Source organism: Urocampus carinirostris, chromosome 3, assembly GCF_059441175.1.
Source record: "Urocampus carinirostris isolate Australia breed hairy pipefish chromosome 3, RoL_Ucar_1.0, whole genome shotgun sequence".
Classification (NCBI taxonomy): Eukaryota; Metazoa; Chordata; class Actinopteri; order Syngnathiformes; family Syngnathidae; genus Urocampus; species Urocampus carinirostris.
Genome location: NC_142351.1, coordinates 64079828 through 64103472, shown reverse-complemented (window position 1 = coordinate 64103472; position 23645 = coordinate 64079828). Strand labels below are relative to the sequence as shown.

General features: G+C 40.9%; 1 protein-coding gene and 1 long non-coding RNA gene across 5 annotated transcripts in view; one reads left to right on the top strand and one right to left on the bottom strand.

Annotated features, from left to right (window-relative positions):
* LOC148370437 (uncharacterized) overlaps positions 1–23645 on the top strand; it is a 75541-nt gene that overhangs the window by 31541 nt on the left and 20355 nt on the right. The window contains exon 3 of one of the 4 annotated variants that reach the window (XR_015850137.1): positions 342–843. The exons of the other annotated variants lie outside the window; for them this stretch is intronic. This is a non-coding gene — a long non-coding RNA (uncharacterized LOC148370437). Of the gene's footprint in view, positions 1–341; positions 844–23645 lie in introns of those variants that run through there. 4 annotated transcript variants of the gene reach the window in all.
* LOC148370438 (uncharacterized) lies at positions 9016–22931 on the bottom strand. The gene is made up of 4 exons (XM_088332963.1): positions 22727–22931; positions 11384–11496; positions 11068–11221; positions 9016–9430 (listed from the first exon to the last, which is right to left on the bottom strand). Exons 1-4 carry the CDS (start codon positions 22926–22928, stop codon positions 9129–9131), a joined length of 771 nt encoding a protein of 256 aa, XP_088189089.1. The 5' UTR covers positions 22929–22931; the 3' UTR covers positions 9016–9128.

Here is a 23645-nt window from a genome sequence, read left to right as displayed (position 1 = left end):
TACCCTGTTTGTGTACACATAAATGACAACCTACTTATCAGTATCTTAATGCCATTTTATGACATATAGTAGGGGTCTTTAATGTGTGATACGAGGAAAAGTAAACAAGCACAAGAACAGTCCACCTGACCCTTAAGCTGACATGATCATCACCAAACTTCTTTGTAGGACCCAAACACCTTAGTTCATAAGGAATTTAATTCAAAAGAGTTGTCATTGGACATAAAAAATGATCATTCCTACATTTTTTTCATGATGCATCCCTCACAGTAAAAGCTGTCTTTTTCTTTTCTATGCCCACATTTATGTCCAAATTGTTTATCTTATCTGCTGTGTTCCAGAGTGGCCATCCAATAAGCATGGACAGGTTGGACAGGAATGTTCCCCTCCTGTGCTTATGGTTCGATGTGGAGTCAGAACTCATTCAGGAATTAAGGTTGAGAAAGAAGGTCATGTGGGCCCTGCAGGAGCTGCTGAAGAGGGAACAGGACCATGGCTGGAGGTCCTGATTTACGTGTACTGGCTGGTCCACAGTCTGTCCTATCGTGTGGTGTCACGGGTTTTCAGTGTTCCCAGGTCCACCGTACACAGAATTATCCACAGTTAATATGGAATAAATTGCCCAAAAGCCATGTTTCAGGCTCTGGAAGTCAGACCCACATTTGCATCCTGTGCTTTTCTGCATTACTATTCAATAAACGTCTTCATTTTGAGTAACACTTTGGTGGTTTATTTCATAATGATGTGAGATACTGTGTGTGAACTGTGTGACTGTTGGACAGAAAACAACTACAAATCACTCTGGGTTAAATAATCATTTACTTTCAGAAAAACAAACTCACATTGGGCCGAAATACATAATAGTAAATAAATAATCTGTCACAAAATGTAACAGAAATATACCAATACTTCCATAAAACTGGAAAACACAAACTGGAACCTCATTGAATTCTCAATAAAATAAAATATTTTCCTTTTATAAAACAAAGGGAAACATTGCAAAGATGTCACTGTTCTGGAAATTTGTCCACAAGCTTCCCAAAAATGATCATCAACCGCTCAGTTTTGGCCTCAGTTTCCTCGTGCCATTTCTTCACTCTGGCAGACTCCTCTTTCAAAAAGTCAAGGAGTGTATCTTGCTTCCTTTTTTTCTGGGTGATTTGGGGTTAAGCGCCGGATTGGAAGATGCCGACGACATGCCCGGTGGTGTGGATGGTGTGGTAGCTGTGATGGTGGCTAGCTCTTCCACGGGACGTCTACATTGGCCTTTAGGTTGGGTGGAAAAAACAAGAATTTCTTAATGCTGGTGTATTGTACAAAAACAACTGTATATAGGATGCTGAACAAGTTGATGTGAGACAGGAAATTATAGGATGTGTTCTGGATAATTATTTGATAGTGAATAGATAAACAAACCTGACATGTTATTCTTATGGCTGGAAGAGCCTTCTATTGGCCAGCATCACATATGCTTTAGAATGGTCCCACATTTGGACAACATTTTGAGAAGGTAATTAGTTTATTTAATATGTGTTTACAGAGAAGGCAGTGGACTATGTCATAGTTATTAGTTTCATCTGTATTTCCACGTGAAATTCGAAGACATTACTCATGATGCATGATAAAAACTGATGCATTCTGATCTCACATGAAAGAATCATATTGTAAATAAAACACGACCCTCAAAATTGTGTGCAGTAAACAAGCGCATATATATTCAGAACGTTATTGTGACTATGCTGCTTTAGCGACTGGCCATGTAGATGTAAAAGCACGACTCGTTTAAAATAAAAACACGGATAGGCTGAACCGTGATTTTCTGCAGTTATCCAACTCTACGGTTGAAGAGTTGTTTGCGGCTCCCTCGGTAAATTTGTGCAGTTCAAAGTAGCGATTTTGCAATGTTCATGTTTTAACGTGAAAATATGATTTTCTATTGCATTTACGTCTAACTAAGGGGCCGGTCACACAGCCGTTTGCGGCTGAATCACGGCTAAAATTTTGCGTTTTTTTTTTGCCCGTGGTTGCCCGCGATGGGAAATGCGCAAAATTGGCCAACCCGCTGTTCATCGGTGGTATGCCCGCAAAACAGACGCCGGCGACTGTTCCGCTTCCTCATCGCGTCATTTCTGCGTCATTTTCTCGTGTGGACCACGGGTATAAAAGCTCCCGAGCCGGTGTTGTGCCCAAATCCGACTCCTACGCAACACCCTGAAATTTCCCGTCCTACCCATGTGTAACCACGCCCTGGCCGCGGCCAGAGCACGTCGTTCCGCGTCATTTCCGCGTCATTACCTCGTGTTGACCATGTGTGCGGCACGCGGTTTAACACGTGCTCAAACTTTTGAGCAGCTCAAAAGTTTTGCGCGCGGCCAACCACGTGTGAATTTCCGACCGCGAGTAAAGCACTGCTGTATCTCGTCTATATGGCGGTCTCAAAACGTCCAACAGCGCCCAACAGCATCTGCTTCACGGCCAGAAATTTCTGGCCGTGGTTCAGCCTCGATACGCACGTGAAAGGCTGTGTACCCGCGCTCTGAAGAATTGAGCAGCGCGAAAGTTTTGCGCTGCCACCCGCGCGCGAATTTCCGACCTCGTGTTAAGCACTGCTGTATCTCGTCTGAATGGCGATCTCAATGCGTCCAATAGCGTCCGCCTCAAAGGCAGAAATTTCTGGCCGTGATTCAGCCGCAAATGTCTGTGTGACCGGCCCCTATGATATCTCAATATATTTTGTTGCCAATACATGTGTAGTTGTGGAAAACTTCTTACATTTGTGCGGTTCCTTCCCAGCCATGTTTGTTGATATTGAGAATTCGCAAAGCCTTCTGGGTAGTCACTTCGCTCCAAGTGAGGTACCGACTTCCCTCGATCTGAAGTGGTTATGTCATGGGTTGAGGGCACTTCTCCCTCGGTCTTGAGAGTATTGGGACACATCCCATTTTCATGTGAACGCGCAAAATCGAGTGTCTAGGGCAAATAGCGAGTGAAAGTGAGAAGAATGGGACGCAGCCTCAGTCTTCAACTGAAAAAAACTTCGAGAGACAATGCTTTCTGCCCCCCGTAGACACCACCCTCATGAGCTTCATTGATTTTTTTTTTATCAAGCTGGAGAAAGTTTATGACCTTTTACTGATTTTATTTTTCTCGAAAGAGGATGTTCATCAAGCAATACAAAATGGCACACTTGGGCAGAATTGTAGGGCATTGGAGAGAAATATGAATGACCTGGATGCTAAAGAGTTATATCTGGAGGTCAGTGCTGCATACCATGCATTTCCAGATGATGTTTCCTCTCCAAGAGAGATGCTTGATTAGATCTACAAAGAAGACCTGCTCGATTTGTATGGCAGACCGAGTATTGCCCTCGGCCTACTATTAACCCGACCTGTTACAGTGGCTTCTGTAGAGAGAAGCTTCTTATCGCTTAAGTTGATTAAAACATATCTCCGGTCACCTATGTCCCAAGACCGACTTTCTGGTCTTGTTCTCATCTGTATTGAGTACAGGGTGCGAAGGTCTTTAAATCTTGAGGTCACCGCGTTTGCTCAAGGCAAGGCCCGGAGACTGATCATGTGATTGGGGGGGGTGGTTATATTGGGGGGGTTTATTGGTCCATTTTATTGTTAATATTAAGTGGAGCGTTTGCAGGAGTCAAGGGGGTGTTTGGGGGCCTATGGTGAGGTTCAGGTGGCGTTTGTTTTTAAAAAAGTTGAGAACCATTGCCTCACACAAAGGCTTAAAGTTTAAAAGCTTTTTGTTTGTTTGTCTTAATATAATGTGAAAATAATAGATTTTAATTTAATATCATTCTTGACATTGCACATTCTGTTAAATTAAACAGAAACTTCACAATGTTCATATTTGTGGATTTAATATTTATATAAATAAAATAAAACTATACTTGCTTCAATTTGTTGGTTATTTATTAAAATTACAAAGGCCCAGAGTTTGTCCTTGTGAAATTTTGTTGTATGTGGGGGTCAGGCGGTGGTGGGGCCCCCTAATTAATTTCTCCTTGGGGCCCCACTAGATCCTAGAATAACCACTGATCAGAGTAGAAAAAAGATTGAATATTACATTTTTAAGGACACCTCGAACTACGCTCCCCACTTTTACTGTGAGCAAAAATGATCTGCCGTGGAACAAAATGTTACAACTTTTTCAGGTGTTTTTTTGTATAGTAAAATCACAATTTAAAATCAGCAAAATTTCGTGCAAGATTTTAGACCCATTCTTTTTGGTTAAGTATTTTTTGCAGTACAATATTATATTGAACACTTCCAGCAAACTAAATTTGTTAAACGTATTGTGTACTACCACATGAGCAGATAATTATAAATAGTACATGGGAAAAAAACAAAAAAATCTGACAAACTGTAAAACATAACCCTGTACACTGAGCACTGTGAATATGACCATATTCCTTATATCTCATTAACAGTACCATGGTTGCAATTGTTTAAAAATAAAGGCACAAATTAATTTTTTGGTTGAAAAATCTATATTATATAACACCAACCAAGTAGCCCATACCTGAGTGGCCCCCATGCTGGTTATTAAAACAACTTGCCAGTCACCATTGTGATTTTCTAGGAAATTTAATTTATAACTGGCATGATGCTTTAGCGTTTGACTGAGTGTGTTCAACACGACTTCAAATGATGACCTGGTAATAACATAGTAACAACATACACAGTAAATTTACCAGAGTGAACGATGCATTGTCAAAGTAGTTTAACTTCTCTGGTGTTCTTCAAACATTGGACAGAGTACAAGTGAAAACAACAACAGCTACTGTAGGTGAAATTTTTGTTTACATTGGAGTTTACATAGGTTCTAACTCCATCTCGCACATATTTATTTCAGAGTTAATACAACAACTGTAGGAGTAAAACACATTTCCAGTGCAGAAAATAATTAACAATGTAAGTGAAGGAAATACCGTCAATTCCGGACTATAGTGCGCACCTGATTATAAGCCGCACCCACCACATTTTAAGAGAAAAAACGATTTTGTACATACACAAGCCGCACCTGTATATAAGCCGCATGCGCCCACATTAAAAAATTGTAACACAAACACAAAATTGATCCAAACCCGACTTCAAGTCCCGCGGTTGAAACTAAATGTCCTTCATTGAAGTACACAGTCCAAAAATCACAGCCGGCAAAATGAACAGAAAATGATACTGGTACTTAAGGTTTGATGCAGACCTGCAGAGTACCCGTTGAAAGTACTCCAAGGAAAAAAAGTCTATATTTCCAAAGGTAAGGGTGGGAAAAATAAATATCCACTATTGTCCGCCGCGACAACAAACAGGTCTCACTCACCTTTACCCCACTTCCCGTCAGCCCTCGTTTGCTCCGCCTCTCTTAATTCGCAAAACATATCAGAATAAGTGTCTCAAATAAATACAAATAAATACATTACAAACATATACAGTTGCAAATACATATTATACATGGGTTACACATATTTACAAAGAAAGGAGGTACACTGAGAGAGTTTTCAAAGCTTTAATAATAATAAAAATATAACTTTCATCCCAAACGGTGCCCGTTAATGGTAGCAACACGCTAGCAACACGCTCGCAACACAGTAAACGGGTCTGGTAAAAAAACATACCGTACTTCTAAAAATCATGGTAAACCGTCCTCATCTTCCTCCTTACAACTGAAGCCATCAAAGTAGTCTTCCTCAGTGTCGGAAAGAAACAGTGTCATATAGACATCGTCCCACGCTCCCGCAGCCTCACTCGTGCTGTCACTGTCGCTGGTGTGCCCTACTCTCCGTCACGCAGCGGACCGGCTTTTCAGAACCTGTTGGTGATGGTGGATTTTTTGATGCTGCCCCACGCTGTCAAGATCCACTGGCAGACTTGCGAAAAAGTTGCTTTTCGCATGCGGCCAGTTTTAGTGAAGTTGCAGTCTTCCTCGGCGCATATATATTCACCGGTCCAAATCTTACCTTTTGTACTCGAGCGCCACTGGCGGCCGTTAGAAAAGTTACATAAATTGGCTGCATCACTGAATAAGCCGCAGGGTTGAAAGTTTGGGGAAAAAGTAGCGGCTTATAGTCCGGAATTTACGGTAGTTGACTCTTGAAAGCTCTACCCACTTTCCTAATGGTTCCCTCTTAAGTAAGTGCAAGTAAGACTCATAAAGCAAAATGTATTTAACACTTGTAAGAGTACGTGTTGTGAATTTGCAGTGGACCCAAACGCAGGAGGCAGGAAACATGTCACAGTGCTCAAAAACAGATGACATTTAATAACAACATTATCAACACAGTAACAAACAAACGGTCAAAAACGACAAAACGGTCAGAGCCAGAAGCAAAAGGCAAACCTCACAAATAAGAGGACACTGGAAAAAGTTAATGGTGATCTTGACGGTGGAAAATAAGAATGATAAATAAGACCAAAACTAGGCGCTGTCCAAAAATGTCCTCATGGAGGGTCCGGCTAATTAGGGACAGGTCTGGGGTCCAAACATCAAACTGATTAGTGGACCTCCGTCCACGATAGGACATTGGCATACGTGCGGGTCTGTTTTTTCTTTTCAAAAACCTTAGCAATTAACCTGAAATGCATGTTATTGGACTGTGGGAGGAAACCGGAGTGCATGGAATAAACACATGCAGGCATGGGGAAAACATGCAAACTCCGCAAGGGAGTAGCTGGACTTGAACCCTGAACCTCTGCACCATGAGGCTGCACGCTAACCACCCATCCGCCTTGCTGTCCAGAATTTGAATCATTTCCATTTGCTGACGCCATACCTGGCTTAAACCATCATTGCAGCCTCTGTCAAGCTGCTTGTGTGGCAAGCGCTAGCGAGTTCCTTTCCTAAACGCGTTCATATAAACTCTCCTTTTTTCCTCTTTTTTTGAGGGTTGGGTTGGTGTTTAAACAATATTTGACACATTTTCCTACTTTCATCATTATCAATCTCCTCTAACAGAAAATCACAAGCATGGTCAGTAAGTTCCTTTCTTAGACGCGCTCATATGAACTCTGCTTTTTTTTCCTCTTTTTTGAGGTTGGGTTGGTGTTTAGACTATATTTGACACATTTTCTTACTTTCACCATTTTCAATCTACTCAAATAGAAAATCACAAGCACAGTCATGAAATCACTCTCTATCCATATTACCCCCCTACCCCAAGCAGAAAGGTGCGGTGAAAAAAATTAATATATAGGCTCTTTAAACTTAGTAGGAATTTGTTAACGCACTCTTAATCGAAAAAATATTCTACTTTGAACGTTTTAAGGACAACCAAATAATCTATCAAATACACTGAGACAAGACAAGACTGGTAGCACGCTATTTTCGACTATCGGAATTATCGCAAATCTTATCATAAGTTTGACTTACTTGTGTGTAACCAAGTTCTTTTCTATTTTTTAGATTTACATTCTTTGTCCACAATAAGATATTGACCGTAGCGGTTTGTAATATAGTATGCTAAATACCCGCGAACACGGAACTCATCAAAATAGCGTCTGGGCCGAATTTTCTTTGTTTTATATGGCTGGCAGACACCAGATGTACATTTGTAATATATTTTTTGTTTGTATTTTCAGTTTTACTATTTTGAATACCAATAAACCTGCTTGACACAGCCATGTGTGCAGAGTCCTTGGTAACAGAAAGGCAACACAATACCAACATAGTAATAGGAGGATACGGGGGCAGTTTTAGGTTCAGAGCTTTGGGGGTGCTGTGAGCAACAGCAGTGTCTGGCTGGTTAAAATTGTTTAATTCTACTTAACTGCTTAAAACCCCTGCAAAATGTACCTAAAATCCCAATCCAAGACGGACTCTAAATAAATTGAGTGCCGTTGTAGAATCTGGACGGTTTTTGTACTTTTGAAAGGAAACACTGAAGTTGTGTCCCCAACTTAAATAATCACTGCATGTGCTAATAACATTGATTAATCTAAGTTTGAACACACAGAGATAGCAGGTTTTTATTTCGGCCTGATTTTTTTTTTCTTCTTTTTTTTTTTTTTTTTTTGCAATCACATGCCTGCATATGAGTGTAGCATGGCCATCTTAGCTGGAAAACAGCTGGGACAACAGCATGAAGCCTTATCCGGTGCTTGAGAACCCCCCCAAAACGGGCTGGTTATTCCCATGAGAGGATACGTATCTTAAGAGCACAGGTGCCAAACAGGCGGCCCCCGGGCCAGATTCAACCCTGATCTCAGAGAAGCGCAAGAGAAAAACAAGCTGCAGGTTGAAATATGTCAACTTGATGTTGCCAAAGCCAGGTGCTTCTCACAAAGACACTGTACTTGTATTTATTTATTTCTCTCTCTCTCTCTCTCTCTCTCTCTCTCTCTCTCTCTCTCTCTCTCTCTCTCTCTCTCTCTCTCTCTCTCTCTCTCTCTCTCTCTCTCTCTCTCTCTCTCTCTCTCTCTCCCTCTCTCTCTTTCTCTCTTTCTTTTCCACCCCTTTTCTCCCACTCTGTCTCTGTTTCTTTCACTCTCTGTGTCTCTCTTTTTCTCTTCCTTTGTTGCTCTTTGTCTCTTTCTCTCTCTGTGTCTTTTAACCTCTTTTGCTCTAACTTCCTTTTTTCCTTTTCTCGCTTTTCTCTTTCTCTCTTTATACCCTTCGCACTTTCTTTTCTCTTTTCTCTCCTTCTGTCTTTCTATTTCTCTTTGGATTTCTTCCTTCCTCTCCCTTCCTTTTACCCCTCTCTCACGACTTTTTATCTTTTGTTTCTCCCTTTCTCTCCCTCTCTCTTTTTCTTTCTTTGTCCCGCCCTCTCTCCTTTTCCCTCCCTCTTTCTCTTATTTCTTTATCTCTCTTTTTTCTTTCTCTTTAATTTACTAGTCCGGCCCCTGACAGAATGTTAGTTCTATTGTGTGGCCCCCGAGTTAAAATGAGTTTGACACCCCTGCTTTATAGATACAAGCTGGTGGCCCTTGGTACAAATCAGTAACAAAAAAGTTGCTCTTAGCTACAAACAGGTTGGTGACTCCTGTTCACAACAAAAGCCTCAAATCAGATTAAAATGCTCTACTTATAATGTAGAACACCATTAACCTTTCAAATTTACACGACACTTGATTGCGTCACCCAAATACTCAGTATTCAAATCTTTCAGAATTTTCTCGCTAAACGTTGTCCCCTCGTAAGCCTCTGAGCGTCTTCTCGTCGAAGCGATACGTGAGTTTTCGTTTGACTTTCTGGATTTCTCCCGTGTGAGCGTAATTTCTCAAGGCCCGTGCCATTTTCTGGTAGGTCATGGTCTTGCGGTTGCCTTTGCGCCGGCCCCACATCTCTGCCAAACGTTCTTTGTTCTGCGAGGAGAATTGGAAAGTGCCTGACGAGGACTGTATCCACCAGATGCAACTCCGCATGGACGGCGTCTGCAGCATCTCGAACAGGAACTGGAACAATCGCTCTTTTCGCTTTCCTGTAGTGGAATAAGTCGTTACTCAGCCACCGTGAAAAAAAATAGTCATACATCTATGTACAAGTTACTTTTGACCATAGGCTCTCAAACTCAATTGACTAGGGGGCCTGCAGAGCTAAGGTCTAGTTGAGGTTTGGCCAAATCGGGTTTTACCCAAAAAGTTCAGATATAAGTTCAAGTCAAGTTATGTTTATTTGAATAGCCCTTTATCACAAGAAGTCTCAACGGGCTCTACACTGTTTTGTAACAAAATTATCTGTCCAATATAAGATTTGAAACTATCTTCTTTGTTTCTTTTCTTTCTGTTTTATTTTCCTTTTCTCTTTCTTTTTTCTCTTATCTTTTTTTCCTTTCTTCTTCCCTTCCATTTTTCCTTCCTTCAATCTTTCTGTTGTAGTACCTTCCCTTTTTTTCTTTTTTCTTCTCAAAAGGCTGGGCAAAAATATGTGTACAAAAATTTTGCAGTTTGGTCACTGGGTCTCTGTAGTCTGCACCCTCCCTTGTGATTTTGTAGCCCTTGTTTTTGGTTGCACAACTGAATACAGCAACATATAGTGGTCAAATAGTACTGTGTCTTTAAGTCTCATAATAAGGCGTGAGCCTCAAACTATGTCTCTGAGGGCCGCAATTGGCCCCGGGGCTGTGAGTTTGAGACCCCTTATCTGGACAATAGTTGTCAAATATGTCTCCTATCTGTATCTGTCTTTCTCTCCTTCTCTTTTATCTATCTATCTTTCCCTCTGTCTTTCTCTGTCTTTCTTTATGTCCTTCTTTCTCTCTATTTCTCTGTTTGCTCTCCCTTTCTCTCTTTGTCCCCCTCTTTCTCTTTAATGTACTAGTCTGCCCCCTGTTATTTTTTTTCTACCATGCGGCCCCCAAACTTAAATTAATTCGACATACCTGCTCTAGACGTGAGAACCCCAGAATGTCCAAAATAAACATAAAACGACTTCCACGTAATAATATTCTTTTCAATGCTAAATTAGCTGCTTTTTAAATAAGATCTAAAAGGCTTTACTTCAGTAGCTTAAGGTCTTTCTTTTCATGGGTAATGGCATTGGTGAGCTACATGGTCGGCATTAGTGGCTCAAGAAGGTTGTAGACTAGCACTCCTTCTGTTGACTACTGGAATAACCGAAAAATAACCGAGGGTGCGCTCCCGTGCAGGTTAGTGAGATTCTGCAGGGAGTCTGAATAAGGCACAACACACAGATTTACTCACAGATTACACGAGCCGATCACAAATCGCACACACACTGCTTGCAAACTTTGCCTCGCCTTTATTGACTAGTGCTGTTTAACCTTGCCTATGATTGGCCGGTGACGTTTAAACCTGAACTGTGACTATTCTGGTTGGCTGAATAACTTAAATAACAAACGCGGAATTATAAATATTTGCAAAAAAACTGTCTTGCGGCTGCACAATCGCACTATGTCAAATCGCAAAATCAATTAGATCTCAGTCAATTGTGTAGCCCTACCTGTAAAGGATTAATCAGTTTTAAATTATTTCATTCCGCAAACATTTGCTCGTTATATGAGCAATTTGAGATGCGGGCCCGGTCTTGGAACGAATTAAGCAGCATGTAGATATCACGGTACAATGGGTATTTTGTAGGGATGAAAAACGTGGTTACCTGAGAGTAGAGGAAAACCTGAGAGGTTTTGGTTGGGTCTGTTTTCACTATCGGAACTGGGGGAAGGGGCATTGTGGTATTCGTGGTACTGGGAGCAGGTAGACTGGGAGTCTGAGTCCATGCATACGGTCGCCTCGTCTGAATGAGCAGTATCCTGGTGGAGATGTGTAATTCAAGGTGACAGTGAGTAAAAAATCAACACTAGAGGTCGTAGCTTATAATGTAAATGAGAGTGTGCATTTGAAGAAGAAGACACACTAAAGAAGCCCGCAGGATAAACACGCTTTTAAGTCAAATTGCCAAATTTTGACCTTACCCAATGGTGCACATGGGGACACACCAAGGCTGAAGGCGGACTTTCTCCCTCGTATTCCTTCATTGGAACGCCACAGTACCACTCGTATGCGTGCTGACCTGACCAGGTATTCTCTGCGGTGAGGTAAAATTGAAAACTCAAACTCAAAAAATATCAAATGACTTACAGTAATTCTTAGCTGTTTTGCGATGTATTCTTTGCTGTTCTGCGTATTTTTATAGTGCACTGTGTTCTACCTTTTGATTGGCTAAACAGTCGCCCCAACCTTTTTCTGCCTGCGCGTCAATGAGTCAGTGACAGAGCGGTCTGAGTTGTACACTTACGTAAAATAGCTTGAAAAACCTTTATTCCGTTCGTGCAAATTTTCAATCTGAAAGATTCACTGAAAGTCATCATGTTAACAAAACGTTCTTGGACCCACAAAAGCACCAGCGGCCCAGGCCAAAAGGCATTGGCAGATACTTTCCATCGACCAACAAAGTAGGACAGGCATATCCAAAGTCCAACCCAGTGGCCAGTTACGGCCTGTCATAAAATTAATAATATGTGGCCTGCCAGAAATGTGTGTACAGAAAAAATAAATAAAAATCACCATTTCACCAGATGAAGGCAGTGGCCATTTGCCCACCTTGTCCTTGACTTTCTGTGAGAATCTTAGCCCATCCTATTTCCGACATGGCGAATGTAAATAAAAAAAGGAAAGTTGACTGTGAGGGTTGCCTTCAGGACAAGTGGAAATTGGGAGTATTTTTTATCCTGAAATCCGGAACAACTGCGTTTGCCAAATTTGCCAAGAGACTGTGGTTGTTTTCAAAGAACATAATATCAAAAGGCACTGCCAGACGGAACATGCTGATTACAGAAGGCTAACTGGAAACTAACGCTGTGAAAAGGTGAAGCAGCTGGAAGCTGTTTTAACAGCACAGCAGCGCTTTTTTACGAAACCTAGCAAGTCAAATGAAAATGCTACAAAGGTGAGCTAACAAGGCACCACGCTGATCACCAAGCACAGCGAACTTTTCACAGAGGGTGAATTTATTAAAGAATATTCAGAGAATAGCAGGCTAAATTAACGGCCCTCATTCATTTTCAGCTTACTAAATCTGGCCCTCTTTCTAAAAAAAATTGGGCATCAGTGAAGAAGGACTTCTCCACCTCCTAAACTTGTTTTAGAGCCTTGTAAGGCTTTTTGGTGCTCCCTAGTGTCACCCCAGCACTTTTTCAAAAATCTTTGATACATAAACTTTGTAGGAGAAAAACAGGACACAAATGTTCTTAAAGGTGGTGTTCTTAACTTCAGTATATTCTACTTGCTGACACCATCTTCTGGCTGAACTAACCATTGAAGCTGCTGTTTAGCTCCTTTAGTTGCAAGGGTGAGTAGCTGAAACTCTTAGAGGTGCTTGAATCAACCCTCCCTTTTTCATCTTTTTGGGGTTTGGGTTGGCATTTGTACTGTATCTGAAACATTCATTTTCTTACTTTCACCATTTTCATCCTAGAATAAAAGAAAACCACCCCCATACTAGTAAAATCACTTTTCTCCCACCCGTCCTCTCTACCTCCTCTTCTCCAGCATAATGTGCTCCTTGGCCGGAACACATAGTTAAAAGTAAGATGAAATCAGATAAGCGAGGTGGAAAGTAATATATAACAGTTCTTTGAACTCAATTGGGCATTGATAAAGGGACAGTTTGTAATATTTAGTGCCTCCTAGTGGTGAAAAAAAAACATTAATTTGAATACCAGGCAAAAATACATGATGATAATTTTTATAGAAAAATCATTGGTCGATAAATTTATACTTATTTTACATCGTGGAATAGTTGCCGCCATGTTTGTCTGGCATCTACCTGCTACACATTGACCAGTAGTTTTCCATCCCATTAGACAGCAGTGCTCTCTAGTGGTCCAATATTACTTCAACACATGAAAATACTTAATTTTAAACTTTTTAAGGACACCCCACCGTTAACATTTTCTGTAAATATAGATGGATATGGTAGGTCTTTTTGATTTTTTGGCTGCATATATACACAGTCAAATGCGAAAGTTTCGGCACCCCTGATAATTTTCAAGATTTTCCTTTATCAATTGTTGGTTGTTCGGATCAGCAATTTCAGTTAAATATATCAAATACCAGACCAACACAGGCATATCAGAGAAGTTAAATGAAGCTCATATGATTTACAGAAAGTTTGCAATAATTGCTTAAACAAAAGTAGGTAGGTGCATACATTCGGGCACCCCAACAGAAAAATTCCATCAATATACTGTATAGTAGATCTTCCTTTTGCAGAAAAAATAGCCTCCAAACACTTCTTATAGCTTCCAATGAGGGTCCGGATTCTAGTTGAAGGTATTTTTGACCATTTTTCTTTACAAAACATCTCCACTTCAGTCAGGTTGGATGGTTTCCGACCATGGACAGCCCGCTTTAAATCACACCACAGATTTTCAATAATATTCAGGCCTGGGGACTGAGATAGCCATTCCAGAGCATTGTACTTGTTCCTCTGCATGAATGCCTTAGTAGAATTTGGCAGTGTTTGGGGTCTTTGTCTTGTTGAAGTATCCAGCCCCGGCACAACTTCAGCTTTGCCACTGATTCTAGTAAATTGTTCTCAAGAATCTGCCGATACTGACTGGAATCCATGCGACCTTCAACTTTAACAAGATTCTCAGTACCTGCACTGGCCACACAGCCCCACAGCATGATGGAACCACCACCAGATTTCACTGTGTGTGTAGCAAGTGTTTGTCTTGGAATGCTGTGTTCTTCTTCCGCCGTGCATACTGCCTCTTGTTATGTCCAAATAACTCATTTTATTTTCATCAGTCCACAGCATCTTATTCCAAAATGAAGTTGGCTTGTCCAAATGTTTTGTAGCATACCTCAAGCGACCCTGTTTGTGGCATGTGAGCAGAAAAGGCTTCTTCCGCATTACTGTCCCATACAGCATCTCCTTGTGCAAAGTGCGCTGAATAGTTGAACGATGCGCAGTGACACATCTGCAGCAAGATCATGTTGTAGGTCTTTCGAGCTTGTCTGTGGGTTGAGTTTGACTGTTCTACTTTCTTCGCCTCTGCTTAGCTGAGATTTTTCTTGGCCTGCCACTTCGGGCCTTAACGAGAACTGTGCCTGTGTTCTTCCATTTATTCACTATGTTCCTCATATTGAAAACTGACAGTTGAAATCCCTGAGATATCTTTTTGTATCCTTCCCCTAAACCAGGGGTCGGGAACCTTTTTGACTCAAAGAGCCATAAAAGCAAAAAATGTTGATTTTATTTTGGGAAAGAGCCACACCATATATTATGAGACAAATTTACTAAATTGCTAAACCCGCGCCCCAGACAAAAGCTTAGTCTTCAGCACATTTATTTTTGATGATTTGATAAAAATTATGAAAAGAGAATAATGCCAGAGCCCCTGTCCCAAAATCAACAAACATACCACTTTAAACTTGTCTCTTTCTTGCAATGACTCAAGATCGGTTAAACTCCTTTTGACCCTTTTTTATCATACATATTGGTTTCAAAACCAGATGCAAGCATTTATTTTGTAAAAACGTCACAACATTCTGAGAATAGGGAGCCTTATGTGCTTACCTTTGGCGAGAGATGGGAAGGAGTGCTTGTACTTTTTGCATAGCTCCACCTATCCCTCCCACTCACCCAATCAAATGACTAAGTTCTCTTCCGGTGTTTTGGCGTATTTACAGTTCTGTGGATTCATCATAAGGTATCTGAACACTGAACACAGATTACATAGTGAACTTTTATATAAAGGATTCTTTAGCGTTGTACAGCTAAAACGAGTTTTTTTTCCCCATTTTTTGTGTGACACCTTGACTGTAAATTGTAGTGAAAAACGTGCCATATATATACTGCGAAGTAATCATTTGACAGTAAGTTTCGGTTTGGCTTTGCGTGTAACTTAACAGGATAGACGAATCAAGTTTTGGACAAGATGGAGAAATTTTGCATGCAATCAAATCTGTCTCTGAGCCACAGATACTCGTAGAAAGAGCCATATATGGCTCGCGAGCCATAGGTTCCCGACCCCTGCCCTAAACCATGATGTTGAACAATCTTGGTTTATATATATATATATATATATATATATATATATATATATATCCATTATCTGCACCGCTTATCGTCAGTAGGGTCGCGGGGGTGCTGGAGCCCATAAAGCGTACCGTAATTGTGAAATTCACGGGTGGACGCATCAGGTTAGCACTGCTCGTTCTATGCATTTATACTGTCATTGGCGTCGGTTTTAAGAGTATTGTTAATTATTAATTTTACAATTCTAACCATTTTAACATAGTTAGAAGTAAAGCAGCCGAGTCCTGCCATGGCCGGGCATTATACCGGCGGGCGGAGACGTAACTGCGTGAGATTCTTGCTCAAAGATGTTGTGGCAATTTCGGAGGGAATGTCAAGGACGGATGTTATTAACAAGTTTGTTGAAAAGATTCTGAAGTTTAAAAAGGAGGAGGTACATGCTGTCATAAAAATGACTTCTGGCAAAGGCTTTGATGTGAGTTTTGAAACGGCAGCTCTTTATCAAGAGTTTTGGAATCGCTTTGAGGGAGTGAGGTCCCAGTTTTCAGGATTTACAGTGGAGAAGCTGACTGATAATGCTAACAAGATTGTCGTTGTTAGAATGTTTAGTGAAATAATCAGTGCTGATGACGTCTGTTATTGGTTGAGTAGATACTGCTCAGTAAAAGGCCAGGCTATGAAGGTGAGGTGTGAGAAAGGCTATTGGACTGGTGCCTGGAGGGTACCAGTCCAACTACGGCAAGATCCTCAGGGCTTTTAGGGACTGAAACAAATTCCGTCGACTATACTCCTGGGGGAAAACCGTGGCTTTATCCACTATCAAGGGCAACCGAAACTCTGTCGCAAATGTGGTGAGCATGGGCATCTGGCTGAGGTATGTGATCGAATTTTTTGTGGAAAGTGCAGAACAATTGGACATTCCTTTGAGGAATGTATCAATAGCAGAAAATGCAATCTCTGTGGAGAAACGAATCACCTCTTTAGAAACTGCCCGAATTCGTTTGCTAACAAATTGAAAGCTAGGAAGGCAGTTAACAAAGACAACAAAGACAATGAAATTATGTCAGACAACATAGATAATGAAATGAATAAATGTCACAAAGACAATGAAGTGAATAAAGATAACAAAGACAATTAAATTAATAAAGTCATGGAAATACAAAATGAAAATGAACAAGAAATTAATGAAGTTATAGAAATACCCAATGAAGATGAACAGGAAATGAATAAAGTTATGGAAATACCCAATGAAATTGATCAAGAAATGCACAAAGAAATTGGACAAGACAAACAAATTGAAAAAACAGATGTACCTACCAAAACCCCTGGAGCAGAGACCAGAGAATCAAAATTGAAACAGGAAGAACCTGGAAATTCTAATTCGATTTCTCATAAAATACCTGAATTTGGACATGACAAACGAATAGAAAAAGCAACTGCCACTCCGAAAACACATATTAATCAGGAAGGGCCTGGAAGAGAGTTCAAATTAGCAAATTTGTTTGCTACGCCATTGCCGGGATTTGGAGAAGACAAACAAATCGAAAAGGCGAAAGACTCTCCAAAAACCCATACGGGCACTGGAAAGAGGAGTAAAAGTAAGACAAAATTGGGAGTGGTGAAAAAACCAGAAACAAAGATAAGAGATTTAGAAGAAAGCCGATTGCCGGTGAATAAGCCCACAAGGGAACTGTATGAAGTTGAGACGGAGGAAGTCGGGGAGGGAAAAAATCTGACCCTTTGTGGGCAAGGAAGTAAGAGACCCCTTGATAGGTCCTCTGGCTCACCCCCTAACCCAGAAAAAGGGGAAGACCTGGAACCACAGACAGAGAGTCAGAGGGTCCCAGAGTTTTCCCCGGTGAGTCTCAAAATGAGGTACTACTCTTAAGCGATGTGTCTGACACAGGTGACACTCTCCATGATCACCAAAGAATGGACTCAGATCCCCCGGTTTTGTCTAACTAGTTTAAATACTTTAACAACAATTATGAACATTACATTCTCTACTATCAATGTGAGAAGTGTGAGATCAAAGGTTAAGGCTCACAGTGTTTTATCGTTCTTAAAAACTATCAGAACAGATGTGTTTTTACTACAGGAATGCTACATCCCCTTTCTAAAAAATTATAAACAGTGGGAAGAGATTTGGCCATATCCGTCATTATGGAGTGGCTCGAATGAAAACCGTAACGATGGGGTAGCCATTTTGATGAACAACCCTCAACTCATCATAAAGGGGAGTATTGTGATGAGAGACGGACGCGCAATCTTAGCAAGACTTTCTTATATAGGGAATGATTTTAACCTCATTAACATATACGGCCATGCCGACAGACAACTCAGGTACGAACTTTTAGAGGACATCCAGTCGCATATGCTAGGCCATCAACCACTAATCGTGGGAGGAGATTTTAATTGCATCCTAAGTAGGAAGGATAGAAAGAGGAATGATGAGGAGTTTAAAGTAGATAAAACATCAACTTTATTACAAGACATGTGCCGGACATTTAAACTGGTGGACTGTTTCAAATCCATACATCCAGGAGAGGAGGGCTTCACCTGGTTCAGTAGTGACAATGCCAGAGCCTCTCGAATAGACTACATATTTACGAGGGGTTTAGCACAGAGTGATGCAAGATTAATTCCAGTTTTTTTTTCGGATCACTTGCTACTGTCCTGCTCTTTCTCATTTCCTTCAGGTATGACTGTTGGGAAGGGTTTGTGGAAGTTAAACTGCTCCCTGCTGGAGGATGAGGCTCTAGCCGCACAATACAGGGAGCTGTACAAAGACTGGCAGACCCTTCAAGACTCGTATGATTCACGAGCACAATGGTGGGAAATGACAAAGAAACGAACACAGACCTTTTTTAAAAATGCAGGGAAAAACAAGAAACTTAAAGAGATGAAACGCATGTCGGGACAACAAAGAAGACTCCAACGCTATTTCATCCTAACAGAAAAGGGGATGGACTTTAATGATGAAATCAAAGAGACCAAACAAGAACTAAACGCTTTGGCGGAAATAAAGAGCAAAGGCATCATAATAAGAAGCAGAGAAAGAGAAATAGAAGAAGGGGAAAAATGTACACGCTACTTTTTTAAAAAAATTATGGGCAAAAATGAGGGGATTTTTAAACTTCAAAACAAAAACGGGCAAATAACAAAGGAAAGTAGTGAAATAACCAGATTGGTCGAAGACTACTACAAAAAATTATTTGAAAAGAAAGAAACATATGAGAATGAAATGGGGCATGTATTAGATCATATTTCAAGATCAGTGCGTCAAGACCCCTTTTTAACATCGGACTTTACCCAAGACCAACTGAATGATTGCATAAAGACTATGAAAAAAGGCAAATCACCCGGGGAGGACGGACTCAACCTCGAATTTTACCGGACTTTTTGGGATATTTTAGCACCAGATCTGTTAACTGTTTTTAACGAATTTTCCAGTCGAGACCATATGCCAGACAGTTTCAGAATAGGGATAGTTACTCTATTGCACAAAAAAGGAGACAAAATTGACTTAAAAAACTGGCGACCCATAACGCTTTTAAACGTGGACTGTAAAATTTTCAGCAAGCTTCTAGCAACACGAATGTCTGTTGTCTTGGGAGACTTGGTTGATCCAGACCAAACCTGTGCCATTGTGGGAAGGAAGATCAGCGACAGTCTCATGCTGATCCGTGACACCATTTGTTATGCAAGAGACAGAAACATGCGACTAGCGGTCCTAAACCTAGACTTTGAAAAAGCCTTTGATCGAGTCTCGCACCAATACCTCTTCAGGGTATTGCAAAAATGTGGTTTTCCCCAAAAATACATCAAGTGGGTAGGACTGCTATACCGAGACATCTACAGCAAATTCATGATTAACGGGAATTTATCGGAAGCAATCGAGATCAACTGCGGTGTACGTCAAGGTTGCCCTATGTCTCCCCTTCTCTATGTTCTTTGCATTGAACCTTTGGCACAAATGTTAAGAAAAGATAGATTTGTCGAAGGCATCAATATCCCAGGAAGTGGGGGACAAATTACCAAGTGTGTTTTGTACATGGATGATTTTAATATTTTGTGTACTGACCGCGCATCTGTTGAAAGAGCCCTTGACTTGACTGACCTGTTTGGGAGGGCGTCTGGGTCAAGGCTAAATAGAGAAAAATCACAAGTGAAGTTTTATGGAATGTGGAAAGAGACAGAAAAGGCAGGACTCCCGCTGACGGTGTTAAAGACAGACCAGAAAATCCTAGGGATAAAATTCAATGCGGATGGAGGAGGCGAGACCAACTGGGATGACGTGACAAGGAAAGTTAAGCAAAAACTTGTTTTTTGGTCACTAAGAAAACTGACAATAGAGGGGAAGGTCCTAATCATCAAAGCGATCATCCTCCCAATGCTTTTGTCAATCAGTTTAATTTTTATGCCTAAAAGAAACGTGCTGTTACAACTGGACCGAGCCATCTTTCGCTTTGTCTGGGGCTCAAAGTGGGAAAGGATAAAAAGAGATACAATGAAAAAGAAAAAGGAAAAAGGGGGGAAAGGAGTGCCTGACCTCCAGCTTTTCCTGGGAAGCAAATATGTCTCTCTCCACTTCCAAAACGCTGTGGGCCCACCCAACAACCCGAAAAGTCAAGCAATGACCCGTTTTTGGATGGGCTCATATTTGCGTAAGCTAAAGCTTGTACCAGACAATCGTTTGATTCCAGTTTCGTTTAACTTGCCACCAACACATCTCTTTATTCGGGATTTTTTGAAGAAGTTTGATTTGGAAACACAAGAATGTCATACTTTACAAAACCACAGGGCCCTTATTGCTATTGTGCAAGAGCGAGCTACAGTAAGCCCTGTGCGGGGGCTTGCGTTTGGCGAATCCACAACGGTTTGGAGCAACCTCAATCATCCTGCCCTCCCAAACAGACTACGAGACTTGTCATGGATGGTGGCTCATGAAGTTCTCCCAGTCAGAGCTGTAATGCACCACCGAGGAATGTCAGCGACTTCGACGTGCCCTCGACCTGGCTGTGGCGCCCAGGAGTCGGTGAGGCACCTTCTTTGTGAGTGCAGCGCTGCCCATGTCTTGTGGACAATGGCCGAACAACTAGGAAAGTTCCCGGACTTGCCAGCAGGAGAGGTCCCTGATGCACAGTACGTGCTTTACGGGGTGAGTCGGTCGAGGAGGCCTCGGAACGACTTTGCCAGGGACTGGCTCACTCTCGCCGCCATCAAGGACGCCATCTGGACCTCCAGAAACCTGCTGGTATGGAGGTGCAGGCAGATCCCCCCCGTGGCTGTGCTCCAAATGGCTGCAGATACCATACAATCTGCGAGCGGCGGGCCTAGGACGCAGCCATAAAGAAGACTCGTCTGCACCCACCCGGATGGGGGAGCCGGAGCTACACTGTGGGAGTCCCGGCAGCAACGGCCTGGGTTGTGGAACCCAGAAGGGAGAGGACCCACGCAGAAGGGAAAGGACCCACACAGAGGACTGGAAGAATGCTGCTTGGGAGGGTGGGATGGCAGAGCTATGCCCTTGCACAATAGTATTGCCTTTTACACGCTGGTTAACTACTGTTAAAAGAAAATAACTCTGAAATTGTTTAATTGATGTTGAAAATGTCAGGAAAAAATGTTAAAACGTCATATCGTCACGTCATATTGTCAAATATTAAAAAATTGTGAATATGCTTGATGGCTGTGTTTTGCTGCTGTTGGTGTCGGTGGATTTGTTCAGACCGAGGACAATCGACTTTGGCCTGGACGGATCTATTGACACTAACAAAGATGTTATATAATGAAATTGTGAATATGTTTGATTTTCGAGAAGGTTTGTTCAAACCTCACTTTGTGTTTGCTGTTAAAGACGTAATATTGGAATATAATATTGTGAATGTGCTTAATTGCTGTTGAGATTGTCATGATTGTTTTCTGTTTTTAGTGTCAATAAATTTGTTCAAACCAAAAATCCTAGCTATCTTCAGGCAGTGGGCAGGGGACACCCTATATATATATATATATATATATATATATATATATATATATATATATATATATATTATATATATATATATATTGGTGTCATTATTAGATTATGGCTTTTTTAAGGTGTTTCAGACGGAGAGACGCTCAAAAATGCCGTTTAGATTGCCTGTCACACTTTTAAAAAACTTCGCATGAGTCAAAAAGTTAAAAACAATTTCACCAAATCCCCAATAAATAAAGAAAATTCAGAATATTTCCTTATTTTTATTATTAGATGATGGCTTTTTGACTGTTTCAGTCTGAGAGACGTCTGCTCAAATTTATTGTTTTTAGACAGTCCAATTTTTAAAAAACTCTATGAACCTTTATCAACAGATCTCCAATAATTACACGAACCTTAGATGCTTTCCAAGTTGGGAAAGCAATTTCTGACTCCAGCATGTATGGTCCAAATTTCGTTGTCATTCTATGTCATTTTTTTTCTGGGTGGTGGTGGGACAATAGTTTGGTGGTTAACATGAAGGCACTCAGTTCAAGAATCATGAGTTCAATCCCAGCCACCACAAACCTCCCCACACAGAGCCTGCATTCCCTCATGGTGCCTGCAGGGGCCATTATTTTTAGAGAATGGCTTTTCTGCCCTCCTCAAGCTGATATACACTCAAAATGGGGCTAAATAATTTTGTACACCCACTTTTTCGTGTTTATTTGTTAAAAAAGTTTAAAATATCCAATAAAGTGTGTTCCACTTCATGATTGTGTCCCACTTCTTGTTGATGCTTCACAAGAAATTACAGTTTTATATCTGAAATGTGGCAAAAGGTCACAAAGTTCAAGGGGGGAAAATAGTTTCGCAAGCCACTGTATATATTATATATAATATATATATAGATGGATATGTAAAATCTATTTAGAAACATAAAGTATCAATTTATCTATCTATCTATCTATCTATCTATCTATCTATCTATCTATCTATCTATCTATCTATCTATCTATCTATCTATCTATCTATCTATCTATCTATCTATCTATCTATCTATCTATCTATCTATCTATCTATCTATCTATCTATCTATCTATCTATCTATCTATCTATCTATCTATCTATCTATCTATCTATCTATCTATCTATCTATCTATCTATGTTTAAAAACGTATATGTTTCCGGGAACAGCCAACTGGGCACATTTTTAACCTAATGCGACCTTTGACTACCATGGGGTTTCTTTTGTAACGCAACGCCCGTGAAAAACGTGGGATTACTGTTTATAGGCAGAGCAGTGCTCACCGATGATCCTGGCGCCTTGGTGGGAGTGAACATAATGCAACACATTGGAGGGAGGAGAGATGTATGCAGGTTGCACCTCCAACGAATGCTCCTGCAGATATTCCTCGATGACTTCAAGGTCCACCTCCGGGCAGGAAGAGGGCGTTGCTCCGCCCCAGTGGCCACGCCCACTACAGAACCTGAACTCTGTCATAAAAGCCATCTGCTGAAACAAAACCGAAGGGATTGTGGAATTTGTCATAATTATTCAAGGATTTCTAATCGAGTGTGGAATCGTAAAGAAAAATACCATATTTTATAAAAGTATCTATAATGAGTTTATAAAAACCCCAAATTGGGCAGAAAGTGAGACCTTTTTTGCAACAAGAATTGAAACTAGGTTGCAGATGTGAGCATGTAAAAAGCTAACGATTGGACCAGGGATCCATATTTGGCTCTTTTCATGAGTACATATGGCTCAGAGATAAAATAGGACTTTTGCAATTCTTATTATATGTATCGAGGATGAGCTGACTGTCACATATGCGAAGCCGAGACAATTCTCATTCCCAATTGGTTGGTCCAAATGTTTTACCCAGAAGCGTCTAGCAAAGCACCTAGAGCTATACAGTACACATTACAAGATGTGAGCACTCTTTCTCCTTTGCCCAGCGCCGTCTGCACTGAATGCAAATACGTTGGTTTCCTGGTTTTCAGTATTTTATGACATTTTTACAATAGAAATTTGTTTTGAAACGATCATTTAGGAGTAAAATGACAAAATAAGCCTCAACACCTTTAAGTAACTGTGAGGGAGTCTAATTTTATGTGGTATATTTACTTTAAAATGGGACACAGGCTCTGGCATTATTACTATTTCATAGATATAATGAAACCGTCAAACACCACACAGTGAAATTAAATGCGCTGAAGAATTAGC